Source organism: Alexandromys fortis, unplaced genomic scaffold (genome assembly GCF_014885135.2).
Source record: "Alexandromys fortis isolate MF-2015 unplaced genomic scaffold, M_Fortis_MF-2015_v1.1 scaffold_44, whole genome shotgun sequence".
Taxonomy (NCBI): domain Eukaryota; kingdom Metazoa; phylum Chordata; class Mammalia; order Rodentia; family Cricetidae; genus Alexandromys; species Alexandromys fortis.
Window position 1 is genome coordinate 1,263,273 of NW_026067921.1, and position 17,727 is coordinate 1,280,999.

Sequence of the window (17,727 nt, forward strand, 5' to 3'; positions counted from 1 at the left end):
ACAGGCCCCTCAGTACTTTAACGAATTAAAGCTAATTACCTTCATTAGGGAACGAATAAGTGCTGTTCAGATTTTGATGTTATGCTACCAATATAGTGCTTTACAAGGTCTAGAAATACTGAAATCTAGTGCTATGATTAGAACTAGGTACTAGAAGAAGTGGGGAGATGAAAGACCTGGATAAATCCAGACCTCTCTAGCAGAAAAAAATAGAGCCAAAAATCTAAACAGGGAGAGAAGAATCAAAAATCTAGATTAGCCAGTTCAGTGACTCTGTTTCAGGAACTAGCTGAAGATAAAGTTAGATTATAATCTTGAGAATAGTCTTGAGAAACAGGGAGTTATCCCCTTGTGGTTATCACTGGTATTTTGGGAATTTTTCAATGATCACTGGTATTTTCAGAATTTTCCAATGATGCCCTCCCTACCCCCTTTGGATTTTTATGCTATGGTTTCTTCTCTTAAATACCCCTTCTCCCAGCTACGTGGGGTCGATTTCTATCCCTGAGTGGGAAATGAGTGTCAGCCCCAATGCGCTGGTTCCCGTCCTGTCAATAAACCTCATGTGATTGCAGCAAGGACGGTCTCTCGTAAGTTCCTGGGGGGTTGCGTTATCTTGAGACTTGAGTGAGAGTCTCCCTACTCAGGAGGTCTTTCACCTCAAGACAATAACCAAATAAGACAAAGCCTAGGACTGTCCAAAAATGGAAAAACTTAGCCTTAGCCCACCCTGACAGCCCTAATTAGAAACCTACTAATATGATTGTCACTTGTGTAAACCAATTGTAGGCAGAGTGATCACACTGCTTTTAGAATTCCTCTATGATGTGGAAGTGTCATATATCAATCTGTTGATTTCATTGGTTAAGCAATAAAGAAACTGCTTGGCCCTGATAGGTTAAAACATAGGTGGGAGGAGTAAACAGAACAGAATGCTGGGAGGAAGAGGAAGTGAGGCAAGACTCCTCAGACTCCAGAGCTCCTCTCAGAGACACACGCGATGAAGCTCTGACCCAGGATGGACTTAGGCTAGAATCTTCCCGGTAAGCGCACCTAGAGGTGCTACACAGATGATTAGAAATGAGCTAAATTAATATGTTAGAATTAGCCTATAAGAGGCTAAATAGAAATGGACCAAGCAGTGTTTAAATGAATACAGTTTGTGTGTTGTTATTTCAGGGCATAAGCAGAAGTGCTGGGGACGCAGCCCCACCGTTCCTATTACTACACCTCTAGTTGTGCATAAAAGAGCCTGCAAGCTTTTCTTGGGGATCAGCACCATCTTTGCCTTTGTGTTGGATGCTTGACCCCAGACTGTTGGTACTTGTATTCTTTTTTTTTTATATTTATTTATTATGTATACAATATATGCCTGCAGGCCAGAAGAGGGCACCAGACCTCATTACAGATGGTTGTGAACCACCATGTGGTTGCTGGGAATTGAACTCAGGACCTTTGGAATAGCAAGCAATGCTCTTAACTGCTGAGCCATCTCTCCAGCCTGGTACTTGTATTCTTGAGATAATAAATGCTCTTGCTGATTGCATATGTGGATTGGTGGTCTTTTGTGGGACTTCTCCAGGACCCTAACACCAACAGGTTCAACATAGCCTGCTATCCAACCAAATTAAAGGAAACCTCCCTCAGTCTATTCCAGCAGAGTATAGTTGCTGTTGATAAAACCCTCTGGCGGCCATGGCCTTACAACATGGTAGTGTGATACCCTGAAATATTTAACTGAAATGGGACTTCTCTTAAGACAACCAGTGACCTAGGATTGACCTCAGCTCTAGGAATGTGCTGTGGTAGACAATGAATATGAAGCAGATAGCCACATGGACAGCCAATTAAGGTGTGAGACAGAGTTAACAAGGTTCAGGTGTCTCTGAAGACATCCTGCCCTCTTGGATACCTTGTCAGTTTCTTATGGTTCTTTGTTAGGGTTTTGCGCCCCAAATCTGACCAATGATTTCAGAAATCTTCTTACTCTGTATCCCCTTCGCCCAATCCCAAGATGACAAGACATGTAGTCCCTTATTTGTGGCATTTTGCCTTTAAAAGCTTGTCTCTCTGAACTCAGGGCTGCATTCTCTTCTCACACACTGCATTGGTATGTTGGAGGTTTGCGGTCCGAGCTTAAGCTTGCATTTACATCGGAAAACCAGCACTGTGGTTTCACTAGGGATTCTAAGATGTGGACATAACGGTAGAGGCTTAGACATAATCATGTGTCAGGGCAAAGGTTTCCCGTTTCGTCTCCATTGGAGCCATTTTGGTTTAATCAGAAACTGACATTACCCGTACCATGAAAAGTTCTGTGGAAAAGAACTCAGCCCTGTGCTCTGAACTTGGGATCAAAACACCCTGACTAACTGCATGTCTTTGGCTTCTGTTAAACTATGACAGGGAAAGACACTGCAAAAGTTCCTGTCTTGTATTCTTGCTCAGGACCATTTCAGGATTAACCAGAATTTCATCTCCTTGATGGAGAATCCTGTTGAAATAGGAGCGGTGGGGCTTCGTCCCCAGCACCCCGGCCGCCTGCTAGCTCATGCCCGAAATAACAACACACAAACTGTATTCATTTAACTGTTTGACCCATTTCTATCTAGCCTCTTCTAGGCTAATTCTCACATATTAATTTAGCCCATTTCTAATAATGCGTGTAAGCACCCCAAGGTGCACTTACCGGGAAGATTCTAACCTATGTCCATCTTGGGTCGGAGCTTCATCGCGTGTGCCTCAAAGAGCAGAGCTATCGGGAGAGCGGAGCATGGCGTCTCTGCTCCAGAGCAGAACTGTCGAGTCTCTCCAGGAGAGCTGAGCATGGCGTCTCTGCTCCAGAGAGCAGAGCTGTCGGGTCTCTCCGGAAGCAGAGCAGAGTCTGACCTTACTTCCTCTTCCACCCAGCATCCTATCTGTTTACTCCTCCCACCTATGTTCTAACCAATAAAATGGGCCAAGCCAGTTTCTTTATTAGCCAATGACCTTTCTCCATCAGAATCCCATGGAAAATTACCCAGCTCTATTCTAGGAACCCCAAATCAGGATGACCTGTCTAACTGCTGGTTTGTGTAGGAACCCCCTTCAGCTAACTGACCTAAGCTTCAGTTCAACTGCCAGTTTAGAACCTTGCCCCCTTCCACGCTAACTGCTTGCTTCTGTGAAGGCAGCTCTCTGCAACTGTGGTTTGAGATGCCAGGGCATGGTTTTTGCCTTCAAAAATCCTGTGCTTTGGACACTCATGGTCATACCTGGGTCCCCTGAATATCTGGGTATGGTCCCAGTTGGCCAGAATAAAGGCTTTCAATTGGCTATAAACTGTGTCTGTCTGAGCAGTCATCTCTGCTGGGCTACCCATAATAAAACTGCTTGCTTTACTCCCCCTGCAAGTGCCAACCAGGCTGTGGTTTTTCTGTGTTTTGGTCTTTAAATTTTTCCTATAAAATGCACTCAAGGCTTCTCTATGAGACGTGTTTCTCTCCAAGCAGTTGCCGGCTTAATATAGACTCTGAATTCGGGATTTGGACATGCCTAGTGGTCTCTGGGTCTCTACCCTCAACAGTCAGGGCCCAGTAGGTGGCACAGGTGTCTTCCTAGGAGAAGGATGTTTCTGTGCAAACCAAAGAGGAACAGTGAGAGAAAATGCTAGGTAACAGGTACAATGAATATAGGCCAGAGATAAAACCAAAAGCTCTTAATAGGGTGAACCCTGTGCCTCCTGGGCCATAGCTAGTCACTGTTAATCTATGGGTGAGAGAAGAGAAACCCTCAATCCAAACTGAAGCCAAACTGAAGCAAGGTTTATTCAGTGCACCCAAAGCCAAACTGGGGGCTGTCTCCCTCTAAGACAGAAATTGGAAGAACAGCCCTGAGCAGTTTCTCAAGCTCCTTTAGCAGAATAAAACCACAGGATGGGATTTTACAAGCAAGCATAGATACAGAAGCCAGAACAGAAGTTAAGGAAATCTGCCCAGAATACCTGTTCCAGAACAATTTGTGATCATAGGATGGGTTGTAACCCGATGCAGAGAAACAGAAATTAAGTTTTACAGTACACTGAAAGCTTAGCTAGGGCATCAGAATGAGTCCTGATTACCATATGGACGCAGGCTGGGCTTCCCACCCCCCACCAGTGGGGCTCTTGGTTGTAATTCTCCTGATTCTACTGTTTGATGCATGCCGTATAAATCTTCTAATTCACTTTATCAAAAACAGGATAGAAGTAGTTAGACTCCAGGTCCACGACTGTTGTGCCCAGATCGCTGAGTACCCCAAATGGCCACCAAGGAGTCAGAATCTGTATGTGAGAGCAAAGAGCCCTTTTCAAGCTCGGGCTTGGGTCCTCTGTGTGTCCAACACAGCGGTATAAGTGCCCAGCCTGGGCCAGGTAGGTTTTTTATGATAGTAGAGGTTCGGGGGTGAGGGGATTTCCAGGATTCAAGATCCTGATTGACTGACATTTGTTTAGGGGTGTCTTGGTGAAAGGGGAATAAGTGCATACTGGCCTCAAGGACATCTGGTGGATCTTATTTAATCTTATCTAATGGTTGGGATATTTGGAATGTCAGGTACTTCCCTTCGACACGACACTGGCCTGTCCCTGGGTGGTCTCAGCTTATGGCTTTTCCTGGAGCCGGGTGTTGCTTGCCAGTAAAAGGTCTCTATCAAACCTGCCATGGCACCTATGCAGCCTGGGTCCCATAGGTGTGGTTAGGATGCCCTGAGCCCCATACCACCAGTATCAGAGGATTCCTTTGAAGGCTCATGAAGAGGGGCTGGGGAGATGGCTCAGAGGTTAAGAGCACTGACTGCTCTTTCTGAGGTCCTGAGTTCAATTCCCAGAAACCACATAATGGCTCACACCCATCTGTAGTGAGATCTGGTGCCCCAGAACACTGTATACATAATAAATATATTTATCAGGGTCATAAGTGTTTAGAAGAGGAAGGAATGTGGAAATCCCCCAGACTGCCGCGTCAAAGTGAAGAAAATTTCCCAGTGCCAAGACAGACAGACTGGGGGCTGGAGAGATGGCTCAGAGGTTAAGAGCATTGCCTGTTCTTCCAAAGGTCCTGAGTTCAATTCCCAGCAACCACATGGTGGCTCACAACCATCTGCAATGGGGTCTGGTGCCCTCTTCTGGACAGCAGGCATACACACAGACAGAATGTTGTATATCTAATAAATAAATATTAAAAAACAAATAAGGGCGATTTATTTATTTATTTTGGTTTTTTTTCGAGACAGGGTTTCTCTGTGGCTTTGGAGCCTGTCCTGGAACTAGCTCTGTAGACCAGGCTTGTCTTGAACTCACAGAGATCCGCCTGCCTCTGTCTCCCAAGTGCTGGGATTAAAGGCATGCGCCATCATTGCCCAGCTCAAATAAGGGTTTAAAAAAAAAAGACAGACAGACTGACCCCCTGCCTCCTGGCACTATTTCCAGAAACTCAAGGCACTGTGTGGGATAACTGGATTTTAACCCTGCCCAGTCCTTTACCATCTCACACGGGGTTGTATACTCGAACCTCCTACTTACCTGCTCCTTCCCTCCCTCAGTCAGAGGCTGCTGAACTTGTAAGTCCCACTTAACCACGGTCAGATAACTCCCAGAATGCTGAGGGCTAAATGAAGTCACGTGTTTTCACTTCAGTAAACAAGGCTGGTTGCTCTGGTAGAGCCCAGCCACGAGAAGCTCGACAGAGGCAAGAGTCTCAGGAGTTTACCCTGCGACAATCAATACCTGGTTCCAAGAAAGACCAAAACTGAGACCACCCAGGCACCACCCAGGAATAGACCATCCAAAGGAAATTCCTAATGTTAAACCATTGTAGATAGGATCACCTGCTAGCACACACCCATTGCTTTTCACCAGGACACCCCTAGACAAATGTCAGTCAATCAGGGGTCCTGAACCTTAGAAATCCCTCACCTCTACCTTTGCTATAAATACTCAACCCTACCTAAGCTCGGGTTCTCTGATCACTCCAACACACTGGACACATGGAGAGTCCGAGTGTGTAAGAATAAAGGCTCTTTGCTTTTACATACAGGACTTGGCATCCTGGTTGGTTTTAGGGGGATTCCAAGATCTCATGATCTGGGCCTAACAGCCCCAACTGTGCAGTATGTGCTTGATCACCCATGGGAAGGAAGTACACGGTATATCAGGATGTATGCGAACCTTCGGACAAAGGCGGGAAGTACCGTACCCTTGTGGTTTGGCCTTTATAGACTCCTAGCTAATGTAACTCATGGCTGTTGTATGGGAATCCTAGGTGTGGACCTGGTCAGTGTCCATCTTCCTGGCCAATATTAAACAGTACTGTCTTTAACTGGACACTGTGGATTGGACATGTGGATTCTCCTTGTGAATCTCATGTTTAAGAGAGGTCCAGGATGATTTCCATTACCGAGTTATCCAAGTAAGTACCTCTGTCCAACTGAAAAGAGTTCAATGACTCAGTTTCCCAGAAATTTCCGCAGCACCGTCGGGGTGTTCAATTGCAACATTTCTGGTATTAGCGCTGCCCTGAATTTCACACAAGAACGGTCTGTGCTGTGCTGGAAGTTATTCTGAAGTGCGTGTGGGGGGCAGGGGGAGGGGGTCCAAAAAGATCTGCATACCCTGGGTGGCACCCATCTAGAGACCAGATTAGGCACAGACCCCACCCAAACACCAATTTCCAGCACAAAGAGGTACTTTATTAAAGAAGGCCAAGAGACAAGGTGGCTGAATCAAATCGATAAGAAAACAGTAGCGAACAGTTGTGTAGGTGTAATGTTTAAAAGGAAAGAAGGGGAGGGTTGATAAGTTCTGATGGGCATGTTAATCATAGTCAAACGGGGAACTTTGATCGTTGAACTTTAGTGCTCAGATTCAGGAATGAGTTCGGCATTAGAAAGAAGCAAATTAGGGACCTTGGTGGCTAGCTTCAGGAATGTGGACGTGCCTAAACACGGGAATCTAACGCTTTAGCAAGGGAGAAAGAGCCACGTTTGTCTGAGTCCTTCAGTTTCTGCACAAGGGTTTGCCCAACTGAAATCAGTTACCCTTTAGTGGATCCACTGAAAGAAAAGCGCTTCCTCCAGAACAACGCCTCCAGGCCACACCTACTCTTCTAGAGAAAGCTCTAATCTCCAGACAGAGGGCGGCGCGTGGAATGCCGGGCATTCAACCACCTAGCCTAGCTAGACTGGCGGGCGAGCTGGGCCATGAAGGGAGCCAGGGCGAATTAGGGCGGAGAGCAGCCGAGGCGGCATTCCTCCGGGTATCCTAGAGAGCCCCCAGAAGGTAGACTTCCGCTGTCCTAGAGAGGCCACGGCAAGGTGGACACAGCGGGCAGCACGGCCATCCGGGGAGTAACGCGAAGGTTCCGGCGTTGGGCGGTGAGCGGCCGGGAGAGCGGGTGGGCGAGCGGGCGGCGGGGCACAGTCTGGGGCGTCCTGACCCCACCAGCGATGCCACCACCCGGGTGGGTTCTCCGGGAACCGGGCCGGTCTGGGTCGGTGCTGTCCGGCAGCCTCCGGTTTCTCCGAGACCCTGCAAGTCCGGTCTCCGCCATTGTGACTCCTGGCGTCCTGACTTCTTGACAAACTCAGCACGGCGGCCCACGGTTCATCGTGCGGGTTGGTTTTGCTGTTACCTTAAAAACAAAAACAAAATTGTTCTATGGTCATGACGTCAGCTGTAGGAGATAAAATGCTTGGGACAGCACGGTCTAAGTGGCTCAGGCCTGTTAACCCCCGCTTCTGAGGAACCTTGGCAATTTAATGAGCCCTGCCTTTCAAATTTTTAAGTAAAAAAGATAAATGTTTTATAAGCTGAAAGGACGCGTTTGAAATTAAGCTTTGATACGCACTTGAAAACTGAAAAGTGCTCACAGTCCCAACCCCAAATTTTCTGTGGCTTCTGGTATCCAGGAAGTATTATGAGCATTTTGTGATGTCAGAGTTGCTGGAGAATAAAATGACAGAAAGGTGGAAATGAACCGATGGAGGAACCCCATTTTGCTTTAGCTGACTCCATTTTGTGAGTTCCGCGTGACTGCTCCCCAGCCGGGCCGAGCTTCATTCTTGACCAAACGTCCAGGTCCAGGAAAGTCCATTGTTGCTGTGTTCTAGAAACTTTATTTTGCCACCGGTTCTGCCTCTCTTTGCCATTTGTGGTTTTTGGCTTTACAAACCCCAAACTGCCTCTCTCCTGGGTGGAGAATCTTGCTGATACACTACTGGCCTTGAACATGCGTCCCACATCTTATTTGTGTGTGAGTTGTGTACAAGTGGCAGTGAGCCTGCGGGGATCAGGGAACACCTGTGGGAACACCTCTTGCTGCCCGGTTGGTTCCTGCCGTCCAACAAAAGTTCAGCTGAGCTGCAGTTTTGACGCTAAACTTACCCTGTTGGGCCATTCTGTAGGCCCTTCCTGCTTTATTCCTGTGTAGTAACAGTCACTACCAAGAATAGCTATACAATTAAGACCTTGATAAAAAAAATTTCCTTTAAAAATTCTTTTAATATGTAAGTGTTTTGTCTGCATGCGTGTCTAACCACCATGTGTGTGCCTGGTGCCTGTGGGAGCTAGAAGAGGGTGTCAGGTCCCTTCAGACAGTAGTTATAGACAGTTATGAGCTACCAGGTGGGTGCAAGGAATTGAACTAGGGTCCTCTGGAAGGAGTGACCAGTGATCTCAACTACAGAGCCATCTCTCCAGCCCCCAAGGTCTTGACTTTTTTTTTGAAATATTTTGTTATTTGCATTTTTGAGACAGGGTTTCTCTGTGGCTTTGGAGCCTGTCCTGGAACTAGCTCTTGTAGACCAGGCTGGCCTCGAACTCACAGAGATCAGCCTGTCTCTATGTTATTTGCAATTTTAGAATGTTCTTGTATCTGATGTTTTCTTGTTCTCAGATAAACTGATGTGTCCTTGTTACTGGCATTTCTCAGCTTTTACCACTTCAAGATTTCTGTGTTTGACGTTGTAATCTGTGCTGTTTTAGGGGAAGGAATTGTGTTTCTCCTTAATTCACTTCCTGGCCGGGTCTTGGTGGTGCATGCCTTTAATGTCAGCACTAGAGAGGCAGGTGGATCTCTGTGAGTTTGAGGCCAGCCTGTTCTACAGAGGGAGTTCTAGGACATCAAGGACTACACAGAGAAACCCTGTCTCAACAAGAACAGAACAAAAGCCATTCTCTTCCTGGTTAGCATCTTGCCTTTATTAATGAATATTGTGTTCTTTTTCTTTTACATTTCTTGTTGTGAGGCCTTGTGAGAAAGATTGCTCTTTTTCCTTGCTTTGTTGTTTTTGAGACAGTCTCTCACATAGCCCTGCTGGCCTGTGATTTGCTGTTACAGCTCACCTCCAAGTCACAAAGACCTGCCTGCTTCTGTCTCCTAAATGATGGGACTCTGCTGATTTGACTGTCCTTGCTTTTTAAATGTGATCTGATTATGTCATTGTCTACTTCTGGCCCCTCTTCTTTGTTTTTGTTTTGTTTTGAGACAGGGTCTTAGCAGGCAGCCCAAGCTGGCCTTGAATTCCTTATCCTCCTGCCTCTACTTCCCAAGTGCTGGGATAATAGACATTCATTATCATGCCTGGCCTGCTTTAATTAAATTATGTTTTAAATTTTAATTTACTGTGTGTGTGTGTGTGTGTGTGCATGCATGTGTGTGCATAATGTGTTTTTATGGGTGTGGAGTCAGTTCTCCCCACCTTGTGGGTTCTGGGGATGGAACTCAGTGCTGGGGAGGCGAGCACCTTTGCCTGCTGGGCTCCCTGCCCCTGCTCTGCTTAGCCTGCTGGGCTCCCTGCCCCTGCTCTGCTTAGGTGTATAGTTTTGTCTTTTGCTGATTTCTGGTATTTCTCTGTCCAGCATGACAGCAACTACTGAAAGACCAGGATAAATCCAGACCCCCACCCCTAGCAGGAAGAGTAGAGCCAAAAATCTAGGTTAATTGGTTCAGTGACTTTTTTCCAGAAACTGGCTGACCACAAAGTTAGGTTATAATCTTGAGAACAATCTTGAGAAATGGGGGAGTTACTTCCTTGTGATAGATTATCACTGGTATTTTTGGAATCTTCCAGTGATGCCCTCCCTACCCCCATTGGGTTGTGGTTTCTTCCATTAAATACCCCTTCTCCCAGCCAATATCTTTTCTCTTTTTTCCCCCAGTGGTTCTGGGGATTAAATTCAGGGATGTGGACATGCTAGACACATCCCCCACCTTCTCTGCCTTCCATCTCTGAGATTTTGCTGGAATTGAACTAAACATCAATGTGAGAATTGATAGGTTTTCATGCTGTGTCTCCCCCTACAGGAATGTCGGTGCAATGTATCTGTCTACTTATTCAGATGTTGCTTGGCCTTTTTCTCAGCCGCTTGTGTCTTCTAGCCCTATTCATATCTTACCTGTGTTGAGAGAAACTTTATTAGCTTACCATCCTTGGTCTCAGTCTGTGTAAGGACTCATGCACATACGTCTTCTCTCACAAGTGATTCCCCACCTAGTGGCATCATGTGTGATGGACATCATTTTCTTTTCTGTTTTCTTCTGAACAGGAATGTTGGTTATTTCAGCCTCTTACCAGTAACTTCTAATGACCTAGCAAATGACATTGTGTACTGCAGTGCTGAGAAGATACTCCCGAGGACACAGCAGTGATTCATTGAAAGCAGCAGACTTGTTTTGTCTTTATCTGGGTGACCCTGGACAAGAGTGATGCCTCCAGGCAGGTGCTATGCGGCCCACTCAGCTCAGGCTTCAAGGGAACAAGAGCACCTTCGTAAGGTAAAGAAGGAAGAGGAGGAGGATGACTATGCTTCTGTGCAGACTGCCAGGCCACAGACGCTTAACCGCCCTGGACAGGAGCTGTTCCGTCAGCTCTTCAGGCAGCTTCGCTACCATGAGTCTTCTGGACCCCTAGAAACTCTGAGCCGGCTCCAGGAGCTCTGCCGCTGGTGGATCAGGCCTGATGTTCTTTCCAAAGCACAGATGCTGGAGCTGCTGGTGCTGGAGCAGTTCCTGAGCATCCTGCCTGGAGAGCTGCGGACGTGGGTGCAGCTCCATTGTCCAGAGAGTGGTACGGAGGTTGTGGCCCTGCTGGAAGAGCTGCAGAGGGATCACCATGGAGCACCACTGAGGGTAGGTGATATGTATAGGCTCTGCCTGCCTTTTTGTGGATGAGAAATGTGAGCTTGGGGCATGTAGGGAAATAACCTGAGCATCTGAGAACTGGACTCTGATCGCGGACCATTTAGCAAGGTGCTTTTTCCACTTCACACAGGAAGGACCACCTCTAGAATAGGATCAGCAGGTATTAATAAAATAAAATTAGTTTATGGATAAAATGGTTTATAGTATAGAAAATCCAGCTCCACTTCCGTTAAGGTTTCTATTGCTGTGAAGAGACACCACGACCAAGTCAACTCTTAAAAACATTTAATTGGGACTGGCTTGTAGTTTCAGAGGTTTAGTCCATTGTGGCCATGGTAAGCATGGCGGTGTGCAGGCAGACGTGGCGCTGCAGAAGAAACTGAAAGTTTGCATCTGCATCCACAGGCAGCAGGAAGTGACAAGGACACACTTCCTCCAACAATGCCCGTTCCTACTCCATTAAGGCTACAGCTTCTAATAGTTCTACTCCCTATGGGCCTAAGGGGGCCATTTTTATTCAAGCTACTGCATTCCACTCCCTGGCTCCCATAGGCTTGTAGCCACACCATAATGCAGAATACATTTAGTCCAACTTCAAAAGTCCCCATAGTCTTCAACAGTGTCACACTTATTTACAAGCTCAGAGTCTTGTCAGAGAGCTGTACAATCTCTTAACTATAACCCCCTATAAAATCAAAAAAGGGATCACATACTTTCAACACAGGATATACATTACCATCCCAAAACATAGGGAAGGGAGCACAGGGAGGAAATACTGGGCCAAAGCAAGACCAAAAACCAACTGGTAAACTCCAAACTGTCTCTCCATGTCTGATGTCAAAACACTCTTCAAATCTCCAACTCCTTTGAGTTTTGTTGACTCTCGGGCTGGTTCCCTTCCCAGCTAGCAGCTTTCCCCAGCTAGTATCTCACGACTCTGGCACCTCCAGCATCCTGGGGTCCCCAAGGCAATCCAGGCTTCACCTACACAACTTCCATTCAGGGACATTCTTGACACATGCCTAGCCTCAGTAGCTTTCCTTAGTCATGGAGGGAGATTCCACAACCCCTTTCATCCTTGACTCTAACCCAAAATCATGTGGTCAGAGCTGCCATGTTCCGCTGCTTGTGGGGGGCTAGAACATGGCCCCTCATCAGTTACATCTTCATCAGCTTTCTGTTGATGATTTCCTTCACTGCCTAAGCTTGGCTGTCCTGGACCTGGATCTGTAGACCAGACTGACCTCAAACTCAGAGATGTGCATGCCTCTGTCTCCAGCGTGATAGGCTTAAAGGTATGCACTGATGCACGTGGCTCAATCCTTCACAAGCTGCAAGTTTAGCTGGATGGGATCTTGCACAGAGGTCATCACTCTTTTTATTCCATTTAATATCAGGATTTTCTTTAATCTGTTTATCTCCTTGAATACAGGATTTATTTAGCTCCACTTCCTGGTGCCCCTTTTCTCCTCAAATTGAACATTTTGTATTTTTCCTTGCTCAACTTGCTTCTTTTCATTATAGATCTTCATTAAGAGTGAATACTAATTAATTAAGAGTGAACAGAGTCAATAATAGGCTGTTTTTTTTTAAATATTTATTTATTTATTATGTATACAATATTCTGTGTGTATGACTGCAGGCCAGAAGAGGGCACCAGATCCCATTACAGATGGTTGTGAGCCACCATGTGGTTGCTGGGAATTGAACTCAGGACCTTTGGAAGAGCAGGCAATGCTCTTAACCTCTGAGCCATCTCTCCAGCCCCAATAGGCTGTTTTTGAGATTTCCTCTGCCAATGGAATTAATCCAAAACTTGTACTTTAGCCTTGGGCAGACCTTTTTTTTGGATAGAGGCAAAAAGCAGCCACATTTTTTGCCAAAATATCAGAAGATATCCAGGCTATATACTAAAATTCTCCTCTGAAACCTCCTTACATAGGCCACCACTGTTCAAATTATCACTATCTTCTTATATTAGTGTGGCTCACTAAACCCCAAGTAAAGTATTCACCTGCTTTTCTAATCCAAAGTCCACAGTCCTCCAAACAAGCGAGGTTTCTGTCTTTCACAACAATGCCCGGTCCCTGGTACTGACTGTACCAACTTCTGTCTTAGTTAGGATTTCTGCTTCTGTGAAGAGACACCACAACCATGTCATCTCCTATAAAGAAAAACATTTAATTGGGGTTGACTTACATTTTTGTGAGTTTAGTCCATTATGGTCATGGAGGGAAGAAGTGTGGTGGTGTGCAGGCAGACATGGTACTGCAGAAAGAGCTGAGAGTCCTACATCTGGATCCACAGACAGTGACACACTTCCTCCAACAAAGCCACTTCTCCGGCAAAACTACACTTCCTAGTTCACTCCCTACTACCACAACATAATCTGATTTGGCTTAAGACTAACCATAGGCAGACTAGAAAGATGGCTCAGAGGTTAAGAGCACTGGCTGGTCTTCCAGAGGTCCTGAGTTCAATTCCCAGCAGCCACATGATGGCTCACAACCATCTGTAATGAGATCTGGTGCCCTCTTCTGTCATGCAGGCATACATGCAGACAAAACACTGTGCACACAGTTAAAAAAAAAAAAGTAACCATAGGTTTGGGTGGTAGGGGCAGAGGAGGAGCAGAAAGGAGTCAGGAATCATGAACTCTGAATGGAAGAGCACAGAGGAGCTATCTGCTTATATGCTGGAGTGTGGGAGGTCTTGGGTGGGGGCTTGGCTCAAGGGCTGGGTGGCTGCCCTTGGCTGGGAAATCAGAAGATCTCAGTTTTAAGCACCTCCTAGGCCAGATATCTGACCGCAGACACCCTGTTTGGCAGCCTAGGATTACTAACCTTATCCTGAACTTTACTTGTTTGTTTTAAAGCCTTGCAAAATGGCGTTACAGCAGCTAAGCTGGGGTCTTTCATGGGACCCAAGTGTAATACCAAGCCTTTCTCAGGGTTTATATTTAAGCATGAAAACCACACCGTGGCTGGAAAATGCCAAGGTTTTCTTTTTGCAGCTGTAAGCTGAGCAGATATAGCTAGAAGAAATGTGAGTAGCAAAAATGGCAAAGACACACTGAGTTTTGCAAAGAGCCTGTCTAATCACTATAATGTTTCTGTGAAGAGGGACCGTAACCAAGGCAGCTCTTAGAGAATAAAATTGGGGATTTGCTCACAGTTTCAGAGGTTTAGCACTTTATCACCGTGGTAGGTAGTGTGGCAGCATGCAGGCAAGTGCTGGAGAGCAACATCCTGATCCATAGGTGGAGCCTGAGCCTGGCGTGGGCTAAACCTCAACCCCCCCCCCCCATACTTCCTCCAAGGCCATACTTGCTAATCCTTTTAATGCTTTCAAATAGTGCCACTTCCTTTTTTGTTACTGGTACTTAGTAAAATAAATTTCATCTGAGATACAAAATGAAGTCACCAAGTCAGTCTTTCAGGACCTCAGTTTATTGAGAAAGAAATGCAGAAATTAACAAATTATGAGGATTTGTTCAGTATCTGTTTGAATGCTTTGTAATGTGCTTGGTCCCAGTGCAGAGAAGCAGAACTGAGGGTCAGGCCTGTCGGCAAAGGGATGCTGGGTTGCTCGCTGCATTCTTCTTAGTCCTTTTGCACACAGGAAGCTGCGTCTCTGCCTTTTGAGTTTTCTTTGGTTGGTTTTTTGTTTTTGTTTGTTTTTGGTTTTTTGAGACAGAATTTCTCTGTAGCTTTGGAGCTTGTCCTGGAACTAGTTCTTGTAGACCAGGCTGGCCTCGAACTCAAAAAGATCTGCCTGCCTCTGCCTCCCGAGTGCTGGGATTAAAGGCGTGCGCCACCACCGCCCGGCATGTTTAGTTGGTTTTGAGGCAGGGTCTCTCCATAGCCCTGGCTGTCCTGCAACTTCTTAGACCAGACTGGCATTGAACACAGTTCCGCCCGCCTCTGCCTCCCGAGTGCTGGCGTTAAAGGTGGGAGCCACCACATCGGGCTCCTTTGGAGTTTTTTTCAAAAAGTGTTTATCATCTTTTAGGCTTTCAAGTTTTAGTTAAATAAAATATGAGCCTACATGCATAATTCATGCATTTAAAATTACTAATATTTCTGGTTTATTTCTCAAATTTATTACAAAAATTAAATCAAGTATCATTTGATCATAGTCTACCGGTGGTAAATGATGTAGTAAATCAACATAAGTAATGCTTACTAAAAACAAAATGTTTGTGTCTTTTTAAAAATCTGAACGTGCCCTTGTCATTTTTACCAAAAGCGATAGTATATTCAGAGGGACCTGATACTGAAAGACCCTCAGCCACTGGGTGCAGGCCCAAGAGGGAGAAGCCCCACGACTCAATTAACCAGTCCAGCAGATGCAAGAAGCAAGAGGGTTTATTAACCATCGTGTAACTGGGTGCCTCTAGTCTCCAAAGAGGCAGAACACCCCGAACAGCAATTCCAGCAACTTTTTATAGGCAAAACCACAACATTAGTATAAAATGGGTGTGAGGTACAGAGTGATTGGATACAACATTTTATACCACATTAGCATATTGGGTCAGTTCTAGGCCATAGCTGTTTGTTCCTTCTATTTCCCAGAAAATACACAAAAACCCAAACCCTGTCCCTTGTGTCATGCGCACCAGGTGTGTCCTGGCAGGCGGGTGGGGCAGGGTGCTGTGGTCAGGGTGCGAGTGGCAGTCAGGGCTGTTCTGTGCTTTTCCACTGCTGATTGTCCACCTAGGACATATGCTTAAGGCAGTTGCAAGCAGGCTTTTTGAGTTGGGATCTTAACATTACTAATTTATGAAATAGCATAAGATAGAACACCTACAAGAGTATGGCTTAGTTAGGACTAGATCCAAAGTTTCAGTCTTTGCCCTACATTCAGTGGCCTCAGTCTAAGGCTTGTTGACATCAGTATACAAAAGTGTCAGCCACTGTGCCAGGAGCGTTCATTTCTACATTAAGGAAAGCCTTGTCTCAGAGACAGAGCTTCCTGCACAAGAGCAAAGCCCTCCTTCCTGTTCTCTGAGAGGATGCTGCTGTGAGCCAGGGACGTCAGGATTAACACACAGCACACTTCAGGTTCTGCAGGCAAGCCTTTATTCCACTTTCTCACATTGTATCTATAGCCCTCAGCAGGGGAGGCCGAGCCAGCAAAAGCAGGAAGCTCATCACCGTAACTCACATGGCTGAGGGGTAAACATCCTTAGAAACATTGCTGAAAACAACAGATTGTTGCTGTTTTTGTTCCTGTTTTCGGAACAATCAACCACAAGAGTGCAAAACAGATCAAGTGGGGATGCCAAGGCCTGTCCTCAAGGGACCCAACAGATGAGCATAGGAGAGCTTTTCTGTGTGGTTTCTTTCCTGGCTGACTCTTAAAATTAATATTGCCTCTCTGATGGTGGTCACTGTTTTGCCAGGTTTACAGTTTGAAAGCCCACTTTCTCTGAGGCCATTGTCCATTTCAGTACACTTGTCTGGTCTCTGCTGCAAACCATTATTCCCTCACTCCCTTTCGTTTCTCATCTTTAGGCCAGGGGACAGGTAGGCAGTAATGAGAAGGCTTCCCTGTGCCATGTGAGGATTCCTATTACCAACTTGCCATGTGTATCCTTATGTTAAGTGGTAACCTTATGGACTCCCTGGTGCAGGGAGGCCATGGAATAAAATGTTTCTCTTTTGTCTTCTCTTTGGGTGCCTTTCGCCAGGAAATGATCAGCGGGCCTGGTGGCCCATCCCTGTTCAGGGACTATTTTATGAATTTGCTTCCTATTTCTGTTGGAATGTTCTCATAACATTTTCTTTTTGCCAGGACCCATGCCTTGCTCAGAACCCAGGTGTGCACTGGATAGGCACTGGAGCTCTGCAGTCTGCACAGATATGGTCCCCTATGTCACGGCTCAGGAACAGTTCTGCTCTAGAGGACCATTTGGAGCCTCCACGTGGACTAGGAGTTTGTAAATTCCTGGCTGGGCAAGATGGTACTCACTGCCTAGACCCTAGCTTTCTGTTATACGTCCTGTGTTACCTCACAAGAACTTTTTGTCACCTAGCTCTGTGTTCTCCTGAACTCCTCCCTGGTGTCTTCCATTGCCCTCCACTCTTCCTTTCCAGTCCCCAAAAGACACTGAGGAAATGTTTGGTGCCCGTGTCACGTTGTAAGATCCCCAAACATGACCACCACAGAGCCAGTCCAGTATCCCATGTAAACACAGGGGTTTGTTGATCAAAAGCTCGAGCTTGGGCCATCACCCAGCACCCTGATGTAGTGGGTGATGGAGAATGGCTTCAAGCTTTCAGGGTTATGGGTTTGTTTTTTTTTTTTTAAATATTTATTTATTATGTTTTTTAATATTCTGTCTGTGTGCATGTCTGCAGCCAGAAGAGGGCACCAGACCTCTTTACAGATGGTTGTGAGCCACCATGTGGTTGCCGGGAATTGAACTCAGGACCTTTGGAAGAGCAGGCAATGCTCTTAACCACTGAGCCATCTCTCCAGCCCCCAGGGTTATGGGTTTTTAAGGGAAAACCCACATGCCTTGGCGTTTCAGGGTTGGGTCACTCGTTGACTAGGGTCTAAGGGCACT

At 46.1% G+C, this 17,727-nt stretch overlaps 1 protein-coding gene across 5 annotated transcripts in view; it reads left to right on the plus strand.

The window, feature by feature from the left end:
- The first annotated feature begins 6,749 nt into the window (after window positions 1-6,749).
- LOC126501034 (zinc finger protein 445) overlaps window positions 6,750-17,727 on the plus strand; it is a 28,304-nt gene continuing 17,326 nt past the window's right edge. Inside the window, exons 1-3 of one of the 5 annotated variants that reach the window (XM_050141426.1) lie at window positions 6,750-7,389; window positions 10,562-11,144; window positions 16,953-17,121. In XM_050141426.1, coding sequence (XP_049997383.1) covers window positions 10,722-11,144; window positions 16,953-17,121 — 592 coding nt within the window. In that variant the 5' untranslated portion in view covers window positions 6,750-7,389; window positions 10,562-10,721. The other 4 variants (XM_050141422.1, XM_050141424.1, XM_050141423.1 and 1 more) reach the window with 4 other exon arrangements.